Source organism: Pongo pygmaeus, chromosome 2, assembly GCF_028885625.2.
Source record: "Pongo pygmaeus isolate AG05252 chromosome 2, NHGRI_mPonPyg2-v2.0_pri, whole genome shotgun sequence".
NCBI lineage: Eukaryota > Metazoa > Chordata > Mammalia > Primates > Hominidae > Pongo > Pongo pygmaeus.
The window spans coordinates 122,128,719-122,151,399 of record NC_085930.1 but is presented as its reverse complement, the minus strand read 5'-3'; the positions used below and the strand labels follow the sequence as shown (position 1 = coordinate 122,151,399).

The window sequence follows — 22,681 nt, the reverse complement described above, 5'->3', positions numbered from 1 at the left end:
TGCTATTGAGAAGTTCTGAGTGGAATTTTCAAGCAGTTAGAAAAAGTGAGAGCAACAAATTCTAATTCTGCTTCATCAGCAGGCTGCATCTGAGGGCCTCAGGAGAGGGTGCTCCATGGCTTCCCACCCACGACACTGTGGTCCTGGGCTGGGTAAAGTGAATCAAGGCCTCCAGCCTCTGCCTGCTGCCTATGAGAAACAGAGGAGCTATGATCCTGAGACTTCACAGGCCTACCCTGTGGAGACACGGACACTCAACAATGGCCAACATAAGACAGAGCAAAGATGTTGGTTAGTTCAGGGGACAGAGGGCTAAAAGGACCTCATCACTCTCTCAAGTTCAGCCGCAGAGGCAATGAAAGGAGGCCATGTGCTGTGCTGGGCTGAGGGGTGCCCCGCTGACGGTGTGGCTTAAGTGAAAGGGCTAGAGACACCAGAGGGAGACAGGAAAGATGAGGGTGCACGGAAGCAGAGGGAAGAAGATGACGATGAACATGCTGTGTAGAGGGAAGAAGGGAAAGATGAACACATTGTGTGGGGAAGGGAGAATAACCAGCTTTAAAACACAATCACACACGTGACAGCATTGCACACCCACCTCCTTGTCGGAGCCCACTGCTGGTGGTCGGGGACAGGGAAACAGTGACTACTATTTGGTAGAGAAGGAAGGATCCTGAAGGGAGAGATTGCATTTCTGTGAAGAATTCCCTAAATCACTAAAAATGGATTTGCAAATCTACCTTTTCGAACATTTCCACATATTTGTCTAATGGCAAGAATTAGGGGCTCACAGACTGGGAGGCATCGACCCTCTACTCCAATTTAAGAATCTGGCTTTCTCAGGCCTTGACAAGCGGCAACAAGCACTTCTGCTGAGTGCAGGGAAATCCCCAGACAAAAGACATTCTATTCACCAAGCACTTACTCTGACTAATCACAGATTCAAACTGTGTGTGTGTGTGTGTGTGTGTGTGTGTAGGAGGGAAGAAGAGAAATAAGAAACAACTTGCCTCTCTGCTTCTATCTTTGCACTGGGCCCTCTCCACTTCTGCCTTTAGTCTATTCTTCACTCAGCCAACACAGGGATGCTGCTAAAATCATGTCTACCCTCAGCGACTCCCATCTCAGAGCAAATGGCAAAGACGTTCCAGAGCCCCAAAATCAGATCCCAAAATGTGGCCTCTCCTCTCTGGCTTCGTCTCCTCTCTTCCCAGCCACCCACTCACTCTGCTGCAGACACAGTGGCCCCTGGCTGCCCTCAAAACACCCCAGCCACTCGCTCCCAACTTGGGGCCTTACCACTTGCTGTTCTTTTTTGCCTAGAAGACCCCTTCTTAAACCTGCTTCAGGCCTTTCCTCAGCTGCTCTATCTTGTTGAGGTCCACATTATTGAAAATTGCAACCTCCCTGCCCCAACTTCACTCTCTCTCCTCCTTCCTACTTTGTCTCTTAGTGTCAGTCATCATCCATCACACTGAGGACTTCACGCACATGTCTTGTCTTCTCTCTGACCCTCCTGTTGGAGCATGAGCTCCCAGGGGCAGGGAATCTGTGTGCTGTGGCCTCTGCTGCATCTCTGGCATCAAGGATGGTGCCAATCACTTCACAAATAAATGGATGAATGGATACGTGAATGGGTAAATGACAGATTTATTCAAGCCACCACTGTTACCGATAAGGAGGTAAACATGTTTAAAATACTATCTGTAGAAAATGTGTAAGGAATCTTCTCGCATATGGGGCATAAATACAAAGTGTGAACTGCCTTCTCTACCTTCTCTAGCAAACAAACATATTTCATCTTCAAAATATTTATTATGTGGGAAATTTAGAATAAGGAATAAAATTAAATAGAATGAGATGAGTCTCCTGAATACCAATTTTTGTTTTTAAGAAAAGGAAAAGATTTTTTTACCAATATAAACCTCATAGCACGAGGCAAGCCTAAAGCAACCTATGAAAACACAGAGCCCCAGATAAGTCAAAATCAAGATTAATGTTGCTCCCATTTCTTATTACAAACTCAAGTATAAAAATCAATGTGAACATAAACCTCCCACAGGGGAGTCCTTGGCAATCTTCTCCCTGCTTTCAATAGGAAGAGCTACCTGAGTATTCTAACCGGAGCTCTTAGTTCATGCAACTTCAAGAGTCCCCAGTCTGGGCTGAAACACACTTTTTGAAACCTGCCAGAGGGCTTTAACCCAAACAGTGCTGCACGGTGGCAGCTCCCTGTCGCTTCATCCAAGGAGAAGGCAGAGTTCAGGAGAACAAGCAGTCACTGGGGTCAGAAAAGAGGCCGGTGAGGAAATACCTCTCGTTCCTCTAGCCCTGTGCCCCCAGAAGCACACTTGAATCAAATTTGCTTTCTCAGTGTCAGAGAGAGGCCTCAACAGCCCTGGCTGTGTCCATATAGGGTTCTAATCCCCCTTGACCTGGTCCCCCTTCCCCGGCCCACTGCCTGCTGCTCAACCCTGCTCCTCTGCTCTTCCTGGGCTTGTGAACTCAGGGGGCTGCCTGAACCTCCTCAGATTCTGGTATCTCATCCACAGGTCAGAGATGAGCTGAGAAATGGCCCCTGACTCAAGAAGACCCCAGCACCTGCCCTGCATCCCCCTTCACTGGCTTGTGCTGAGGGCAGGATGGATATTGTGAATTATGGGTTCCTAGGCAAGCTGCCTCTCTCAGGCTCATCTGTGAAATGAGGATAGCTGGACTCATTCAGGGTCTGCTGAGTATTCTGAAGCAACAGAACCCTTTTGGAAATAAACTTGTGTAGGGAAGTCCATCTGGTAAATAGGTAAGGATGGATGGAGATGCTCAGGCTGGAGTGGACTTGGAAGAACACCAACCTTGCCACTCACTTCCTGTGCCTCTCTAAGGAGCCTGGGATTCTCTACAGCACAGCTGGAAACCCTGGAGCATATGGTGGACAAATGCCCTTTCAGCTAAAAGATTTCATGGTCCAGTCATCACTGGTAACAACTCCTCTTTAAGAAGAGAGACCACTTCAGGCATCCGTCTGCCCTTGTCAATAGCAGGAAAAGCCAGACAACCCAGTCATGAATTGGGATTTTTCTAATTGGAAAATAGTTGTAATACTGCACTCTCACAGAAGATAACCTAAGAGGAGGATAATACTCATTATTGATGAGGTTTATCTAAAGATAGATGTATTTTTACATCTTTCCCCCACAGATACCACCCACCTCCATCTGAATTGTGGAAAAGGCCTAAACTGGGTGGCCCAAGATCATCCTGGTGACAGGTGTGTCCCTAGCTTCCTACACAAATTAATGAATGTCTCATTGGTGAACTTCTTGATCCTGATTGATCCTTGAGAGGAAGGTGTGACGAGTGCATCACGAGCTGCTGATTACTAGACCTGTATGCAAGGAAGACCCCAGTGAAGGCCCGACACGAATGCTGAGTGCACCTGTGGGCACTCTGGAGTTGCCATCTTATCTATGCAAGAGGGGGAGCAGCACTTTGGGGTGTAAACCTAACAGAGAAGCGGAACCCAAGAGTGGCTATTTTCCTAAATAGTACCATTGGATGCAAACCCTAAATAAGGAAGAACTGTCTACATTTACAGTCCCAAGTTCCTCTCCTTCCTTCTCTCTTGACTTTATTCTAGTCAGATTTTCACTAGTGCTACTCCACTGACAACTGCTGTCAAGGTCACGAATGACCTCCATGATCCAAAATCCATGATCCCTTCTCAGTTCTCATCTTACTGGAGTAACCAGCATCATGTAATGCAGTTGATTACTCTCGCACTTTGAAGCCCTTCTTCACTTGCCTCGCAAGGAGCACCTTCTCCCATTCCATTCAGTCTACTTCTCTGGCCACCCCTCATCAGTCTCCTCGGCTGGCTGTTCATCTTGCAGACCTCTTAATGCTGCTTAATGCTTCAGAAATCGGTGCTCACTCAGCAGCCTCATTAGTCTCAAGGCCTTAAATATTTTATCTCAGCCAGGACCCTCCCTATGAAACTCCAGCTTGCCTACCCAATTGCCTACTTTAGCACTCCCTTCAATGACTAAACCCTACAACTGCCCTGAGCTCTCATACTCTTCCTTCAAAGTAGCCCAATACCCAGCCCTCAGTCTCCCCATCTCGGCTAACAGCTAGTCCATCCTTCTAGGTGCTCAGGTCAAAACCTTGGCAACACTTCCTCTCACACTCCACATCCCATCCAGAGGCAAATCCTCTTGGCTCTAACTTTAGAACCCATCCAGATCCTTACTACTCCACTACTTTTACTTCCTCCACTATTTTCCTCCTGGTCCAAGCCACCATCATCACCTGCTTAGTTATTCTCGCAACCTCCTCCCTAGTCTCCTTGTTTCCACCATTACCCCCGCCAGGGTCTGTTTTCAACAAATGGCTGGAGCAGTCTTGCTGAACTATGAGATTGAGCCTGGTACTCTCCAGCTCAAAAGCACCAGTGGATTCAGGGCTGCCTCACTGTAAGAGCCAGTGTCCCTAGCAATAGCCCATGAGGTCCTATGTGATCTGGCCACCGTCACCTCCCTGACCTCCACCTGCCCCTGTTCACCCTGCTCCAGCCACATGGGCTTCCTGTCTCCATCCCCATGCCAGGGACATTTTACCTCTAGGCCTCTGCCTCATTCTTTCTGCACACAAACTCTTTCCCAATGATCTATAAGGCTTGCCTTACCCCTCTTTGCCCGCTTTGGGTCTTTGCTCAAATATCACCTTAGTGAGGCCTTCCCACTGGCCAGCTCATCTGAAAGCTCAACTGCCCTCTCCCTGGTCTTCCCCAAACCCCTACCTGCTTTGTTTCTCTACAACACTTATCATTCTTCAACTTACCACACAATCAATTTTATTTACTTATTTATTTCATTTCCCCATGAGAAAGAAGGAGAACAGAAGCATCATCAGAACAGATTTTTTTTGGTCTGTTTTGTTTACTCAAGTAGCCACAGCTCCTAAGGCAATGCCAAGCATCTAGTAGGTGCTCAATAAAAATGTGCTAAGTGAATGAAAGGTGCTCTTATCTCATGGGGTTTTGGAAGGGCTTCTAAGGAGCCATGTACTCTCTGAAACTCAAAGACAAATTTGGAGTTAGATTCCTTTTTTCTAGGAAGAGAATAACAGCCTTAGAGCCTTCAAGAGATTTGTGACTCAAAAAAAAGTGAAGAACCAGTAACACAGACGCTTGAATTTAACAAGGATTATTATAGGTTTCTTCAAACAATGAATAAACTTCATTCACAGCTATTTGCTAAAATAAGAATGTGTGATCCATCAGTGGCGTGATTATACTATGTTCTTGCTTCAGAATTTCTAGCATAGAGTCAAAAGATTTGTTTTGGGAATTTTTATGAGCAGATTTTGAATAGGCAGCATGATTATCTTCATTGTCTGTGAGCCAGAACACCGGTGAGAATGAATAAAAATGTGTTTTCACAGATTTGTAGGCCAACTCTTATATTCATGCAAAGCTGAAAGAAAAAAGTACCTGTAAGGCGTGCACGCACGCACATGCACAGCATGGGAAGGTCCAGGTGGGAAGGTCCAGGTGGGCGGCTGTCAGGCAGATAGTCCGTTACCTTGGCCCCACTGGGAAATTACCAGACCTTGTTCCCAAATAACAAAACCCATCCCTTTTACCACCCACACTCTAATTCCAAAACAAGTTAAAAACAACAACAAAAAAAACTCCACACACAAAATTATCAATCATCTACCAGGTATAGAAACATCACTGTGTAAGAGCCAAACTCCAACATACGACATGGCTTACCTTCCCCTATCATAGAGACCCCCACGGACATGCCCATAAACTTGCTTTTGGTCCATACATGAGTGTTGACGCACAGTCTCTTCTCCTTGCACTCACAGTAGAAGCAGGAGATGGGTGGGTGATGGGACACTTGCTCAGCCACAAACCTTAGTTTGTAGCTTTTGGAAGGGTCATCGGCCATTGGGTGTTCGTGACAGCCGGCAGGGGAGTGGGGAGCAGTCCTCTTAGGCTTGACCCTATCCTTGGGAACTTCCCAGGAGCAGTGAAATGTCTCGCCTATGATGGGGTTGTAGGGCTTCTTGGCTAAAGCGCCCTTGCGGCCCTCGTGAAAGGCTGTGAGATAATACTCCACGAAGCAAATGACTCTCTCCTCTGGTGTGGCCCCAGCGGTGATGGCCAGCAGTAGGTCTGGGTGCGCCATAAAATCTGCATACATCTCCAGCAAAGATCGCTTCTCCAGGATAAAGGTGGGAAGCACTACCTGCATTTGGAAGGACACAAAGTCAGACAATCCCTGGGATTACATGGAAAAGCTGAAAAGAAAAGTAAAGGCTGCAACCACTGTCAAGCAAATTCATAACATCTCCAGCCAGGGAGCAGTCTGTTTTGACTTGTGCACAAATGACAAATCAAGGGAAACAATATCAAAGAAATGAGAAGTGGCAGTGGAATCAACGGGAGCCCAGCTTTGTGGACAAGACTGTTCCAAGTGATTTTCTTCCTTGCTTACCGGGGCTAATACAATAGTCTCTGTCCCAGTCTCCACTGCCATCTCTCCCCTAACTCTCCATTATTTAGAGATGTGAAGAACACAGCCTGGAAGGGCTTTTCTGTATTCCCCCTGCCATCAGGCATGACCAAGTGGGCCAGGGTCGGGGGAGGGAGGGGTCGGCAATCTGTGTTCCCACAAACATGGATACTGGGGTTTGTTGGTGCCACCTCATAGGGGTCCAGGCAGACCAGGATCCACCACCAATAACAGTGTGCACTGGGAGGCCTCGGTAGAAGAATGGTGTACAAGCCCCACCATGACCGAGGAAGGGTAGGACTGTGGAAATGGCCCAGCTCCAGGATGGGGCAGGCCCATCAGCAGGCAAATGTCCACAGAGCTGCCGCAGAAAAGAGGGGCCATGGTGATTCCATCTGTGGAGGTCGGTCCTCAAGGCTGGTCCAGGAGAAACCAGTGGAAGTTACAAAGCAGGCTGGCACTTAACGTACAGAACCTGCTGCTAAAGAACTGGCAGAGTGGCTACCCCTAGGTTTGTTATTGGCACCGTGATTGAAGACAGAGACCTTGTAGAGGCCCGGATAACTCTGGTAGAGATAAGACAGAGACTCCTCATTGATCCAAAGTGGATCCAGGTCGTCACTCAGGGGGCTCTACAACCCCAAATGCCTGTAATCCAATGATTACTTAAATCATCTGCTATAAGTCACTTAAAGCAACTGAAGGATATTCTGAAACTGGGAAGCCCCATAACTCATTACTGTTATTGCTTTTAAAGAAGAGAAAGTCCATTTTTCACTGTCCTAGAGTGATCTTAAAATAACTTAAAACAAATATCGGGTGTTTTTTGTTTGTTTGTTTTGAGACAGAGTCACCTTCTGTCACCCAGGCTGGAGTGCAGTGGCGCAATCTCAGCTCACTGCAACCTCCACCTCTTGGGTTCAAGCGATTCTCCTGCCTCAGTCTCCTGAGTAGCTGGGACTACAGGCACATGCCACCATACCCAGTTAATTTTTTTTTATTTTAGTAGAGACAAGGTCTCACCACGTTGCCCAGGCTCATCACGAACTCCTGAGCTCAAGCAATCCACCCGTCTTGGCCTCCCAAAGAGTTATCAGGTATTAATAATCCACCCACTTAGCTGCAACACACAGCCAGCCTTAACCCAGGGCATCTCATTCTGTTCCTCCTAACGTGGACTCACAGGATTTTGAAACTGGAAAGCTAGCCCAGACCTGCTGGGCCATATAAGGAACACACCAGGTTCCAGCGAGTTGACCAATACCATGGGGCCAGTTTACAATCTCTCTTTATGTTAACTAATTCTGTCCTTCCTTTCTGCAGTCCCTCACTCCCATGAAAACATTTGGGAGGGTGTATGATCATGGACCACAAATATCACACAGGCTCATAGATCTGTAACCCTGACTCTACTTCAGGATTCCAACACCCTTCCCTGCAAATGACTTGGATATGATGGAAGGGAGAAGAGACGCTGCTGTGGTCTGTTTGTCCCCTCCCAAATGTGTGCTGCAATTTGATCCCCGATGTGGCAGTGTTAGGAGGTGGGGACTAGTAGAAGGTGTGTAGGTAATGGGAGCAGATCCCTTATGAAGAGATTAATGCCTTCCTTCAGGAGCGAGTTCTCACTCTCTCAGGACTGAATTAGGGACCGCAGGAGCATGCTGTTCTAGGAGCGACTTTGGCTTCCTAGAACCTTGTGCTTCCCACATGATCTCCGCACACACCCGCTCCCTTTTCTGCCACGTTTTGACCCAGCACATGGCCCTCACCAGAAGCCAGCCAGATGTGACACTATGCTCTTAAACTTCCCAGCCCGCAGAATTGTGAGCCAAATAAATGTACTCTTCTTAAAAACGACTCATTCTGTCACAGCAACACTAAAGGGACTAATACAGATGTCCAGAGAGAGACAGACAGACATGAGAACAGCAAAGTACAGAAATTTCAGAGGAAACTAGAAAAAGCCCCATCTGCTAGAGAGGTGAAGCTTGGTAGATCTCCTTTAATGCTTTTCTATCTTTCATTTAAAAAGTATGTCAGGAGAAAATGTGCCTGTGCTAAATAAAAAAGCAGCCAGATGTAAAATTGAACATGTAATACAATCCAAGAATCATAAAAACACTCAAAATGTTAACATGTCTGTCTGGGTGACAGAACTGAGTGATTTTAACACTTTTTTTTTTCTGAGCGTCTTTCTGCTTTGTTTTTATAATACACACAAAGAAGAAACATTATTTAAAAACACAACTATGCAAATCAATGGAGGTTTCCTAATTTTCTTTAATCCACGACTTGAAAAAATTGAGAATCTGGCTGTCCTAGGATCTCATCTGGCCAAGAAAAGCATTTTAGCTTGAAATAGCCTTCAGATGCCACCTCTATTACTTCCTACGCCTTTTTCGTGGGGACAGGTCATCATTCAGCAACCATCACTGTGCTCTCTGGGGGCTGCTCTTCCAATGAGGCTTCACTGGGGTCAGGCTGCTGTGTTCTCCTGCCACTTAGCTGTCCAATAGCAGAGTAAATAACCCCCAAATACTCACCACACTTCCCTCTTCTGCCCGAGAATCACCCAAGGGCTCCCCTATGAACTCCACCCAGACAGGCTGCACAAGCTGGGGAGTGTGAATTTAAGCAGCGTGGAAATCCCTTAATGAAGCCAAATCAATGACAAAGGACAGGCTGCCACAAATGTCTGCATCTGCATCCCTTCCCCAAGTGACTCCGTCTCCTGCTCTCTCCTTTCCCAGGTCCAAGGGGCCCTGTGATCAGAAGGCAAGCCAGGGGAGGGGAAGGACAGAAATATACACTGAGGCCATCAGCCCTGACGGGTATAACTTCAAACAAAGATAACTGCGTAACCTTGGCTCGTGTCTTTTTCCCCTCTATGGCAATGGGGCTTCTGTGGCAAGAATTCCACCTCTAGACAAGAATCCTCATGTTTGTACCCAAGATTAAAGTAAACGAGGAAAATCGATACAATATTTACTCTCTAGTTATGTACTTTTGAAAAGGAGAAGAATTTAAGATATTTCCCCTAATTTAGTCAGCATTTCTGAACTCAAAAGCTGAAGGATTTAAAAAAATACATAAGTAAATAAATAAGAAAAAGAACTCCACTTGGAACCCTGAGTCACGGAATGTCAGAACCAAAAGGCAAGATGATTTAGTGCACTGCCCTGGGCCCACAGGTGAGGGCACTATGCCTGGGCCACCCAGTGGCTGAGCCAGCAGGGAACCTCAGGCTCCCAGCTGCCACCTCCAAGTCCCTGCCATTACCCCATGACACATCATGATTATCTGCTTCTGGTTAACAAGAACATCTTCTCTCAGTGGACAGGGGAGACAGCTAGGATGTCTGGGCCACACCAGCTGCTGTCATGGATTAAGAAGAGGGGGAAGGGCCAGGTATGGTGCCTTGTGCCTGTAATCCCAACAGCGGTAGGCTGAGGCAGGAAGATCACTTGAGGCCAAGAGTTTAAGACTAGCCTGGGTAACATAGTGAGAACCCATCACTACAAATAATAATAATAATTTAAAAGAAGTGGGCAAAGGAGATCGAATGGGCAAGAGAATGGGACATGAGCCCCACCTTCTAGGGCCATTTCACTCTTCGCAACATGGCAAGAAAATCCACCATTCCAAACACTATCATTAATAGCATAAATGGGAGGGAGATCGTTGCAGTGAAGGAAGGGCGTGGGAGGTATGGCTCCTGAACTGGATGCCCAGCATCCTGCCACACCTCCAACTCTCCTCCACACAACAGCCAGAGTCATCTTTCTAAAATCTCTGTAAGAGATAAAGCCCCCACCTCCCTCTGGTTTCACACAACGTCCTACTGACTGCCCCCATCCCTCCCTGCACAAATCTCCCCTCACACACACACACCCCCCCTTTTTCTGCCCTTTCTCCTGCCCTGTCTATATGACAAAAAGCTCATCAGCTCAAGTAGCTCTCTCCTCTGTGAAGCTTTTTTTTTTTTTTTTGACAGTTTCTGCTTTCAAGGCTAAAGCAACAATCCCTCTTTCCTATCCTCTGCACCTCACACATATCTCCACCTGCAAGGCTCTTTTGTTTTTATTAATGCACATGTTTCAAAACTGTAAGCTCTTAGTGGATAGACACCTGACTCCTTAATACCTAGCAAAAAAACAAGACAAACAGATGAACTGCATGACAGATACATTTGTTTCCTTTGACATGTTTAATTTACCCATATTTTTAAATGCAGATTCTCATTCACGATGCTCTTAATTCTTCTGAGTATATCCAGCCAAGTTTTCAGTTGCTGCTTCTCTCGAGCAACATGAGAATATTCACATACATACCAACTTCTAGGCTGAAGCCAGCTTACAACAGAATCTAGCTTATTTCAGGAACATGTTTTCGGTGGTAAGGAACCAGAGCCTGATGTATCAGCAGTGCACTCTAAATGTCTAATGAATGAGTAGACTCAAACCTGGTCTGCCCCACACTCTTCTGGATCTCCTAAGACACCTTTGGGGCCAAAAAGAATGTGGCTGGATGACCTCCAGGATGGGCCTTCAAAGGCTCCAAAGGAGCCAGAAGGAATGAAATCGCCTAGTCTGAAGGCATCTTCCTCTTCTCTTTACCAAAAGGAAAAAAAAAGGCTCTGCTCAGCAACTTCTGCCAATTATTACTGACCAAATTGTTTAGTCTGACTCTTAACTATGAGGAAAAAAAAAAAAATCAAATCCAAACTGAGGAACAGTTTGGAAAAAAAAAAGTGAAAGCAAAGAAAACCTGACTTGAACTCTTCAGTATCACTGCCATGAAAGGGAAAAAGGCGGGGAATTTTCTAGACTAACGGAGACTAGAGACATCATAATGACCAAATGCAACATAATCTGGGTTGGATTCTGGAGTTTTGAAAAATAGCCATAAAGGACATGATTGGGACAAGTTGGGAAAATTTACCATGGGCTGAATATGAAATAATATTGCCTCAATGTTACATTTCCCAGTGTGACAAATGTATACTATAATATCCTTATTCTTAGAAGATACTCACCAAAGGGCTAGGAAAGAACTGTCATGATGTCTGCAACATACTCTAAAATGGTTAATCAAAAAATAAACATACATGTATGATATGGTTTGGCTGTGTCCCCACCCAAATTTCATCTTGAATTGTAACTCCCACAATTCCCACGTGTCGTGAGAGGGACCCAGTGGGACGTAATTGAATCATGGGGGTGGGTCTTTCTTGTGCTGTTCTCATTAATAGTGAGTAAGTCTCATGAGATCTGATGGTTTTATAAAGAGGAGTTTCCCAAACAAGCTCTCTCTCTTTGCCTGCTGCCATCCATGTAAAACATGACTTGCTCCTCCTTGCCTTCTGCCATGATTGTGAGGCCTCCCCAGCCATTTGGAACTATAAGTCCGTTAAACCTCTTTTTCTTCCCAGTCTCAGGTATGTCTTTTATTAGCAGCATGAAAATGGACTAACCCAATGTGTAACACACATATATACATGCATGTGTACAGATAAAGTTCTGGAGGGAGAGAGCTTGAGAGCTAGAGAGAAAAATGGAAGGAGGAAGGAGGGAGGAGGGGAGGAGAGAGGCTGGCAGAGAGGGAAGAAGGGAGAAGAAATGCAAAGTACAAAATGTTAGTAATTGGCCAAAAAGGTGAAGAATATATGGGAGTTGATATGGCTTGGATTTGTCTCCCCACCCGAGTCTCATATCAAATTGTAATCCCCAGTGTTGGAGACAGGGCCTGATGGGAGGTGATTGGATCATGGGGGCACACTTCTCCTTGCTGTTCTCATGATAGTGAGTTCTCATGAGATCTGGTTGTTTAAAAGTACATAACACCTCCCCATTTGCTCTCTTTCTCCTGCTCTGGCCATGTAAGATGTTGAGCGCTTCCCCTTCGCCTTCTGCCATGATTGTAAGTTTCCTGAAGCCTCCCCAGAACTTGTACAGCCTGCAAAACTGGTCAATTAAACCTCTTTATAAATTACTCAGTTTCAGGTAGTTCTTTATAGCAATGCAAGAACTAATACAAGAGTCCATTGTGCTATTCTTGCAACTTTACTGTAGATTGGAAAATGTTCAAAATAAAAAAGTTGGAGGAAAAAGAAAAAAGGTTCTACTGGGAATGCAATACCTGAGAATATAATAATTTTCAAAGACAACCTTCCCAAAATTGCAGACTGAGGGAATATGGGCTCACAGCCAACATCAAGTCCAACCTACTAGGTACGTATTCTGTACTTTAAAATGATGTGGCTTTGTCAGAGCAGGAAAAAAATAGAATACCTGGAGAGATGGAGCAGAATGGGTTGGGAGCAGAATTACTATTTCCTCTTTCATCTTCTGTCGTGTGTTTCATTGGAGTTTGTGCAGAATGCCAGATCAACTTCAAAACCAGCAACTGAACATTCTGGACAAGATGTCATACTTTTCATTAAAACAGACTTCCTAGTCTGGTCTGATTTCTTCCTCTCCTACAATCTCCTGGGCACCCTCTACTTTTTTTTTTTTTTGGTGTGTTTGCAAATAAGTCATTTAATCATCCATTTCTTGGACAGTGGACACCAGGGATACAGAGCCAAGGAGTGGTGAGTACTAATTGGGCTGTCTGCCTCTGACAGAGGGTGAGTGACGGCCCAGCTGTTCAGACTGATGGCATCCAAATGACGTGAAATCACTGCTGTGGATTTACTGAGCCATCAATAAAGACTGCCTTTTCTTCCATTAACATAATTAAGACAATGAACTATTTGGGGGGAAGAAAAAAAAGAAAGGTTCTGCAGTAGGGACTCAGAGAACAATTAATTACATTTAAAGTTGCATCAATCTAGAAGTAAATAACTAATCTTCAGGTTGGGCTCTTAGGCTCTTAAAAATCTGAAATAAACAATCACCCATAGGGGAAGGCGAAGGATACTTGGAAAGAAGGATAGTCCCCTCCCCACAACAGGGAGCACAGCTGGCCTCTGCAAATAGAAGGCCAAGAGTAGGTACAATTTTCTTCAAAGAAACATCAGTTGACTGGGTGCAATGGCTCAGACCCGTGATCCCAGCATTTTGAGAGGCTGAGGTGGGAGGATCGCTTCAGCCTTGGAGTTCAAGACCAACCTGGCTGCAAGACCTTGTTGTCTCTACACAAAAAATGTTTTTAAATTAGCCAGGTGTGGTGGTGCAAGCCTGTAGTCTTACTGTCGTCTTAGCTAATTGTAGGCTGAGGCAGGAGGTTCACTTCAGCCCAGGACTTTCTGGCTGCAGTGAGCTATGATTGCACCACTGTACGCCAGCCTGAGTGACAGAGCAAGACCTTGTCTCTTTAAAGAAAGAGAAAAGAAAGAAAAAAGAAACATCACTTCATAACCTTGGGAGCTATCTTCGTATTTTATCCTTAGATTGGCAAACACACCCAGTGCAAACAAGCAAGCAGAGAGGCCTCCACCACCACAAAGGTTCATTTATGTCCTATTTTGAGAAAACTAGGAGAAATACACAAAAATCCAATTTTACAAAATAAAGCGTAGACAATTCACACTGCAAAAGGTTTCTTTACTTAGCCATCCTTTTCCCTGGGTTTCCTTAACCTGCCAGGTTCCTTCACACCCATTTCATGGTGCCTGAAACATTATGAAAAGCATTCATGAAAATTTTTGTTAGATGGGAAGAGTTTGAAATAAAATTTTACTTTTTCCAAGAAGATATTTACTACATAGAGAGATATCTGTTGAAGTTAATCCCTGTGTTTTTCCAGAGTCCCAGACATCAGCTCACAGAAGGAATTCAGTTGGGAGCAGAACGTCATCCCTTAGCAGTGACTAGCCATGTGCACGTGGCAAATTCATCTCCCCAGGACTCAATTCCTCAGCTGTAAAAATAGAGAAAATGAAAATACCAACCTTCTAGGTTGATTGTGAGTATTAAAGGGCAGTGTTAAATTAGTCCAGTGCCTACCTAGTATCCAGGAAACACTCATTCTATACTGGCTCAGATTATAGACCCCTATAATCGGGAATCAGTAACCTCATTTGGAGACCAGGGAAGATACGAGCAACAGAGATTAGACACAGACTTGTCACATAATATTTCAGTGACAATGTTGAAAGCTAAAATGACTCACAATGCCCAGAGCAACCCTGAGACCACCTCTGACACTTCTGTAAACAATCAGTCACCTGCTCAGAGAAAAAGGAGAAACAGTTGTCTAAGACAAAAACATTGCTGTAAGAATATATGAAATATTTCAGATTTAAACTGTTTTTCGAGCTCAAGCCAGGGCACAGTGCTTGGGTTTCACACTCATTATCTTGTGTAATCTTCTTAGATGTCTGTAAGCAGGTACAACTATTCCCTTTTACTGATGAGGAAACTATGTCCAGAAAGGTTTCGCAATTTACAATGGCTAAGTCAGTGGAGAGCTGGAATGAGAATCAATTCTGCTTGGCCAAGGCCCATGCTGGGTTGCTCAGCGCCCCCAAGGGGCCTGAACACTACTGTTGTGACTGTCACTCTTTCTAGAAGTGGGGATTGATGAGCTGCTGCCAACAGGACAGAAAGGGAGAGTGGAGATCGCATAACTGCGTCGCCTCATGAAACAGATTTACACAGACAAGCTTAGGGAAGCCAGGTCTCCACACTGTCTTCTATTAAAAGGCAAACACTCGGGAGAGATAACAGGCTTTGCTTGACAGTATACTGAAAACCAGATTCAGGGAGAAGAACAGCTGGAGGGATCCAGCAAGAGAAGTGGAAGCAGGATCAGGGAGACCAGAGACCCCTGAGGTCCATATCTCTGCCTTGTGGGGTTCATTTCCAGGATAAACACTGGCCTTCTGACCCTTTTCATTAAAATTTCCCTTTTACAAAAAGAAGCTCAAGCACAGCAATGTTAATCTTTGCATATTGTGATTGATGCTAGAAATTGGGCCTAATGAAATAATTCAATCAAAGGAAAAAGGCTGTATGCTCAAGAAGATGTTCACAATATCACCACCTATAACATCAAGAAGCCAAAAAGAGACAAGGTGACCAACCACAGACTATTTGTTGGGAAAGTAAATAACTCAGCAATGTGGTAGAATGTTATATATCCATTAAAGCGTACACAGGTAATGATGTCATTTTCCATAAACCCGTGGTGAGTACATGATGTCTGCTGTAGTGTGATTCTATACACCAGGGGTCAACAAATACAACCCATGGGCCAAATCTCCACTTATTTGACAAACAGTTTTATTGGAATAAACTATAACCATTCATTTCTGCATTATCTACAGCTGCCTTTGTGGTCAAATGGCAGAGCTGAATGGTTGCAGTAGATAGAATACGGTGTGCAAAGAAAAAAACACTTGTTATCTGGTCTTTTATTTAATTAAATTTTTTTAAGATAAGGTCTTGCTCTGTTGCCCAGACTGGAGTGCAGTGGTATGATCATAGCTCACTGCAGCCTCAAACTCCTAGGCTTAAGTGATCCTCCTGCCTCGGCCTCCCCAGTAGCTGGGACTATAGGTGTGTGTTACCACACCTGGCTAATTTTAAAATAGTTTTGGTAGAGACAAGGTCTTGCTATGTTGCTCAGGCTGGTCTCAAACTGCTGGTCTCAAACTCCTGGCCTCAAGTGATCCTCCCACCTCAGCCTCCAAAAGCACTGGGATTATGGATGTAAGCCACCTGTCTGACCTTTTAGAAAAAATGTTTGCTGGCCGGGTGCAATGGCTCTTGCCTGTAATCCCAGCACTTTGGGAGGCCAAGGCAGGCAGATCACCTGAGGTCAGGAGTACGAGACCAGCCTGGCCAACATGGTGAAACCCCATCTCTACTAAAAACACAAAAATTAGCCAAGCGTGGTGGTGGGCACCTGTAATCCCAGCTACTCAGGAGGCTGAGGCAGGAGAATCACTTGAACTCGGGAGGCGGAGGTTGAAGTTAGCTGAGATCATGCTACTGCACTCCAGCCTGGGTGACAGAGTAAGACTCTGTCTCAAAAAAAAAAATAAATAAAAAATAAAAGGTTGCTGACCCCTACCCTATATTATCTATATATTTTATATTCTTCTGTATCTATTCAACATTTAATTTTAAAATTATTTTAATTTTTAAAAAAGTTTCAGTGAACATTGCTATGATTTTTGACACATGTAGTCAATGCTTTCTGAAAATGCAATCAATTTATAATGCCATCAGCAAGGAGTTGGGGTATCATTTTTACCCTGTATACACTAAATATGTATCTACTATTTTGTTGCTGATTTAGAAGGTCTAAAATAAGGTCATTTATTTCTTTGATTAGTAACAAACAAGTCTTCAAGAGTCACAGAAAATTATCTCAGCAAGCTTCTCTTTCAAAGCACAAATCTTTTTTTTTTTTTGAGACAGACTTTCACTCTTGTTGTCCAGGCTGGAGTGCAATGGCACAATCTCAGCTCACTGCAACCTCCGCCTCCAAGGTTCAAGCGATTCTCCTGCCTCAGCCTCCCAGGTAGCTGGGATTACAGGCATGTGCCACCACTCCCGGCTAATTTTGTATTTTTAGTAGAGACAGGGTTTCTCCATGTTGGTCAGGCTGGTCTCAAACTCCCAACCTCGGGTGATCCGCCCACCTCAACCTCCCAAAGTGCTGGAATTACAGGCATGAGCCACCACGCCCAGCCTCAAAGCATGAATCTTGTCTCATGTGTTCTTGATTGATGAGCTATGAATTCGGTATCTTTAGGTTAGGGACCTCATCACCGGAGCACAGGTCAATCCACTAGTTTTAGCCACAATCTGCATCCCCTACCTCCTACCTACTCTCTGAAGCCAGCTGTGCTCTCTGAAAGGGTTCAAAATACACAGTTTGAAATTTTTCTATATCTGTAACATTGGAGTTTAGACTAAATCCTCTGAGAAATCCATATAGGGTTACAAACAGGCACACTGTCATTATCTGTAACTGCCACCCATAATCTCAAGTTCAAGCATCCCTCTCTCTGCTATTGCCCCATATGTCCCATTCACCCCATCCAGTCCCTAGTCTTACCAGCACCTTTGACCCATTGACCTTTTACTGTCCACCACCCCCTTGTGGTCTCACTTCCCTCCACTCCCAGTATACAGTCCCTAGCCCAACCCTATACTTAACTCCCTTTGATCTACCCCAAGCAACTCTGCCACTCTCTCCCTCCATCCAGGCACTAACCAAGAAAACCTTAACTCTGCTTAATCCAGCCTCTCACATTCTGTATATCTCAATCTGGCAGCTCAACTTTCTTGGAGAAACACAGACAACATGCAGACTCTTAAATTCGCAACCTCAAAACCTTAAGTGGCCCCCTAGTGGTGTGTGAGAATCCTCCTACCTGCTTCCTCCCCGCAACCACTTGTTTCCTGTCTTCTCCTCCCTTCTCAAACCTCTAATAACCCTTTGCTCTTTATCACTCTCAGCTGGTCACTTTCCTGCTTTTCTCACTGGGAAAATTGAAGCAGTCCAGAGAGAAGGTTCACTTGATAATGATAATAGCAAACACAGCACTCACTCTGTGCCAGGCACTGCTCTGAGTCCTTCACACGTCACTATGCATACATACAGAGTGGCCCTATGAGGAAGGTACAATTATCAACCCCCTTTTAAAGATGAGGAAACAGAGGCACTCAGATGCAAGGTAATATACAGATAGGAACTCAGTGGGGATGCCAGCCCAGGCAGTCTGGCTCAGAGCCATGTGGTTAACCACAAGGGTCTCCTGCCATCTTCTGGTGTCTGCACCCCTCTTTCTGCCTGCCCCCCTGCTGCAATGGATGCATTATCCTATCTCTGGCCAACTCCCCTTCCATGCACTGGATCCCATGCCCTCTCACCTCCTCAAATTCCTGCACTCATCTGCTTCCTCTCTCCTGCAGCATTTTTTCCTCTGTCTCCTAATCCCATCAGCATTCAAGCATCTTAAGAAACCAAATCTCCCTTAATTTCAGATACTCCTACAGTTTCCACCCAATTTTCTGTTCCCTTTATATCAAAGTTCCTTTAAAGAGCTATCTTTACTCCCTGTCTTTATACCACATTTTTTCCCATTTTCCCTTGAATGCACTCCAATCAGACTTCGGCAAAGCCAAATACAATGGTCCATTTGCAGGCCCCAGCTTTCTTGATCCATCAGCAGCAATTCAACACAGTTGATCCATTCTTTCTTCTTGATACACTCTCTTCACGTGGCTTCCACAACATCACACTCCTCTGACTTCTACCTTACTTCACTGGCTGAACCTTCTTAATCTCCTTTGCTAGATTCTTCCCATCTCCCTGACCCCTCCATGTTGGAATATCCCAGGACCCTGTAATTGGATATTTTTCCCCATGTCTCTACTCACTCTCTAGAGAAACTCATCCAGCCCTCATGGCTTTGACCACCATCTGTACATTGTTTCCTCTCAAATTTGTACCTGAGGCTGACTCATGAACTCCAGATTTGTATATATTCAAATGCCTACATGTCCTCTTGAACGCCTAGTGGATGGATATCTCAGACCTAATCAGATCCAAGACTGGATTTGTGATAGCCCTAACATCTCCAACCTGTTCTTCCCTAGTCTCCTCCTCCTCCATAAAATGGAGTGGTAATCTATTACATTGGTGACTTCCCAATGAACCACACCTCCTGGAATTTACACTCTTGCATAGTCCTCCTTCAATCTGGCCTGAATCTGTGACTTACTTTAATCAATAAAATAGAAGTGATCTTGTGCCAGTTTGGGGCCTAAGTCTTAGGAAGGCTTATCAGCTTCCACTTTTGCCCTCTTAGAAGACTTGAGCTGCCATTTAAGAAGTCTGGCGACCCAGTTGGAGAAACCATGTGGGAAGAACACATGGAGAGAGAAAGGTCCTAAGACTTCATGAAGAAAGAAGAGCCCAGCTGTTCCAGCCAAGTCCAACTCACCAGCGAACAACAGGCAAGACCAGCAGAAGAGCTGCCCCGCTAAGCCCATTCCAGATTGCATAACCATGAATAAAAAAAATTGGGGGGTGGTTAGTTACCAGCAATAGATAATTGAAACAAATGGCAACTAATAATAAATGGCAATTAATAATAAAACAATAAAACAAATGGCAATTAATAATTATTATTCTAGCTGTTCAGGCCAGAAATAAAAGAATAAAACAACATTTAAAAACACAATAAAACAAAAAATAAAAAACAATAAAACAAATAGCAATTAATAATAATAATTATTCTAGCTGTTCAGGTCAAAACTTTACAGTCATCTTTTATTCCTCTCTCCCATACTGCACATCATGTGCAAATCCTGTTGGCAGTATCTTCTATGCACATCCAGAATCAGCCACTAGCACTGTGCCATCAGTACCTCACCTAGGTTATTATAGTAGCTTCCTCTTCTTTTCTTTTTTTTTTTTTTTGTTGAGATGGAGTCTCGCACTGTCACCCAGGCTAGAGTGTAATAGCGTGATCTCAGCTCACCGCAACCTCCGCCTCCCAGGTTCAAGCGATTCTCCTGCCTCAGCCTCCCAAGTAGCTGGGATTATAGGCACCTACCACCACGCCCAGCTAATTTTTTGTATTTTTAGTAGAGACAGGGTTTCACTATGTTAGCCAGGCTGGTCTCGAACTCCTAACCTTGTGATCCACCTACCTCGGCCTCCCAAAGTGCTGGGATTACAGGTGTGAGCCTCTGTGCCTGGCCAGCTTCCTCCTCTCTTCTACCCTGACCCCTGCTCTTCACACCCTATTCACCCCACCTCAGTCTATTTTTCACAGCAGAGTCAAAATTACCCTTTAAAAATACAAGTCAGCAGGTATGGTGGCTCACGTCTGTAATACCAGCACTTTGGGAGGCCAAGGCCCGTGGATCACTTGAGGTCAGGAGTTTGAGACCAGCCTGGGCAACATGGTGAAACCTCATCTCTACTTAAAATACAAAAAATTAGCTGGGCATAGTGGCACGCACCTGTGATCCCAGCTACTTGGGAGGCTGAGGCAAGGAGAATCACTTGAACCCAGGAGGTGGAGGTTGCAGTGAGCCAAGATGGCACCACTGTACTCCAGCCTGGGTGATAGAGTGAGACTCCATCTCAAAAATATAAAATAAAAATAAAACAAAAATACAAGTAAGGTCACATATTCCCTTGCACAAAACCCTCCAGTGGCTACCCATATCACTCAAAACAACATCCTGAGTCCTCACAATATCCTAAACAGCCCTATAACCTGCTGTCTCACCAACTTACTCTCCTGCCAATCCCACTCAATTCACTCTGATCCAGCCATATTGGCCTCATGCCCAAATGCCAAACAAGGCCATCTTGGGCCTTTTTCACCCCCATCCCCTCTGGCCAGAACACTCTTCCGTAGATGCTCACATGGCTGGCTCCCTCATTTAAATCTGGTCTCCACTCAAATGTTACCTAGTAGAATCCTATCCTGACCAGTTTACCTAAGAGGGACCCCCGTCCCACCACCAGCTACCCTCCCTGACATGCTCTATTTCCCTTCATTATACTTCGTCTCCATCTCCTTTACTTTTTCCACCCTCCTTCCCTCTCTCTCACTTGTTTCTCATCTGTTTCCTTCTGTCATCACTCAGGCCCCATCAGGGCATGGATTCTGAATGTTCTGCTGCAATCCCAGTGTCTAAAACAGTATCTGGCACGTGCGGTGCTCAACAAACACATGTTACATGAATGAACACATTACAAATTGCTGCTTTTCATTATCCCTGAAAACTAGGTAAAAATGGTCCTATACCTCCAAGCTAAATATTGCATTTTGTGGGCCCTTCTCCTTCGAGCTTGGAACTTGGCACAACAGTCATGTCAGGATCTCCTGAACACCACATGATGTTGCTCATTTGCTCAAACTTTCCAAGGCTTCCCATAGCCCTCAGGATCAAGTTTGTCCCCTTCACACGGCCCACAGGCTCTGCAGGACCTGATCCTAACACCCACTCCAGGTTCAATGGAGCCGCTCACCAGCATGCACAACACGCCAGACCTTCGGTGACCCTCCACCTCACTGTGGTTCCTCCATCCTCTCTTCTTTTCTAGGCTACCCACAATTTGTGGAAATACAGTGGGTTATCCAGTGGAGGTAGTCACCAGTAACTTGGGGTTATGGTGCCACCCTGAGGAAAGACGGCAGACAAGGGTGCTTCTGGAGGCAGGACCAGCTACATGCTGTGTGGAGCACAGTGGAAAGTGAAAACGCAAGTCCCCTTGTTTGAAAATTATTAAGAATTTCAAGACAGTGATAGCAGGGCATTAAACCAAGCATGGAGCCCTTCTGAGCATGGGGTGCTGAGCAACCTCACAGGTCAAACATCCACGAACCTGGCCCTGTCTGGTAACCACAATGAACCATCACAAGATACAGCACTACGTGCCCAGTTGTGCTGGTAATGACTCACAAATGTGTCAACACTGGCACATCCTCAGGGACACGGAAGTATACTTGTTTTTGGAGAGACGCTAGACCTTCATCCTTGAGGTGAAGAAGATTTTCTCTCCAGGGTGCCCGCTCATCAGATACTCCACTCTGGCTAAGTTCTTCTATTGCTTATTTAGTACAGGCTTAACTTAATGACATGGACAAGTGCCAAAAAGAGAAAAGGGGACAGTACAGAGAGAGGAAATTTCATCAACCTTTTTATAATGCAGGGCAACAGAAGCCAAGAAATCTCATAGGATAGTAACAGTTCTACCTCTTTCTCTCACAAGTATTTCAGCTTGTCAAGTCTTCCTTTGGTTTCTGAATGACAGATTCTTCCAAGTAGAGTAAGTTAATAAACTATAGACAGGAAAAGTTATTCTTTCAGGTACTCAACTGAGTATTAGGAGAAATGCAATGTCTGCTCTTTCAGGAAGAGGCTGTGGCTCTGGAAATGCAAAACAATCATATTCTAATAAAGCAATAATAAATACAAAATGCACAGTTGTGATATTTCTTTATTTTAGAGCAAGACAGGAATAACATGAAGTTGCTCAGACACTCAGCTTGCCATAATATAGTCCCCTCAGCATTTTCTTGCTTCTCCATATCTGACCTTGGCAATTTCAATTTCTCTTACAATCTCTTTCCTCTGTCATTCATGATTCTAGGCATGAGTTTTATAAACATTAAAAAAAATCCACAATGAGAATATATTCTACATCGTTACCCAGTACACATGTAT

The 22,681-nt window shown here is 44.9% G+C and overlaps 1 protein-coding gene across 6 annotated transcripts in view; it reads right to left on the bottom strand.

Annotated features, from left to right (window-relative positions):
• The window catches only part of OSBPL10 (oxysterol binding protein like 10), a 318,091-nt gene that overhangs the window by 16,763 nt on the left and 278,647 nt on the right, over nt 1-22,681 (bottom strand). For 4 of the 6 annotated variants that reach the window (XM_054479482.2, XM_054479480.2, XM_054479483.2 and 1 more), the window contains one exon: nt 5,777-6,257. In XM_054479482.2, coding sequence (XP_054335457.1) covers nt 5,777-6,257 — 481 coding nt within the window. The remainder of the gene's footprint in view (nt 1-5,776; nt 6,258-22,681) is intronic. The other 2 variants (XM_054479485.2, XM_054479484.2) reach the window with 1 other exon arrangement.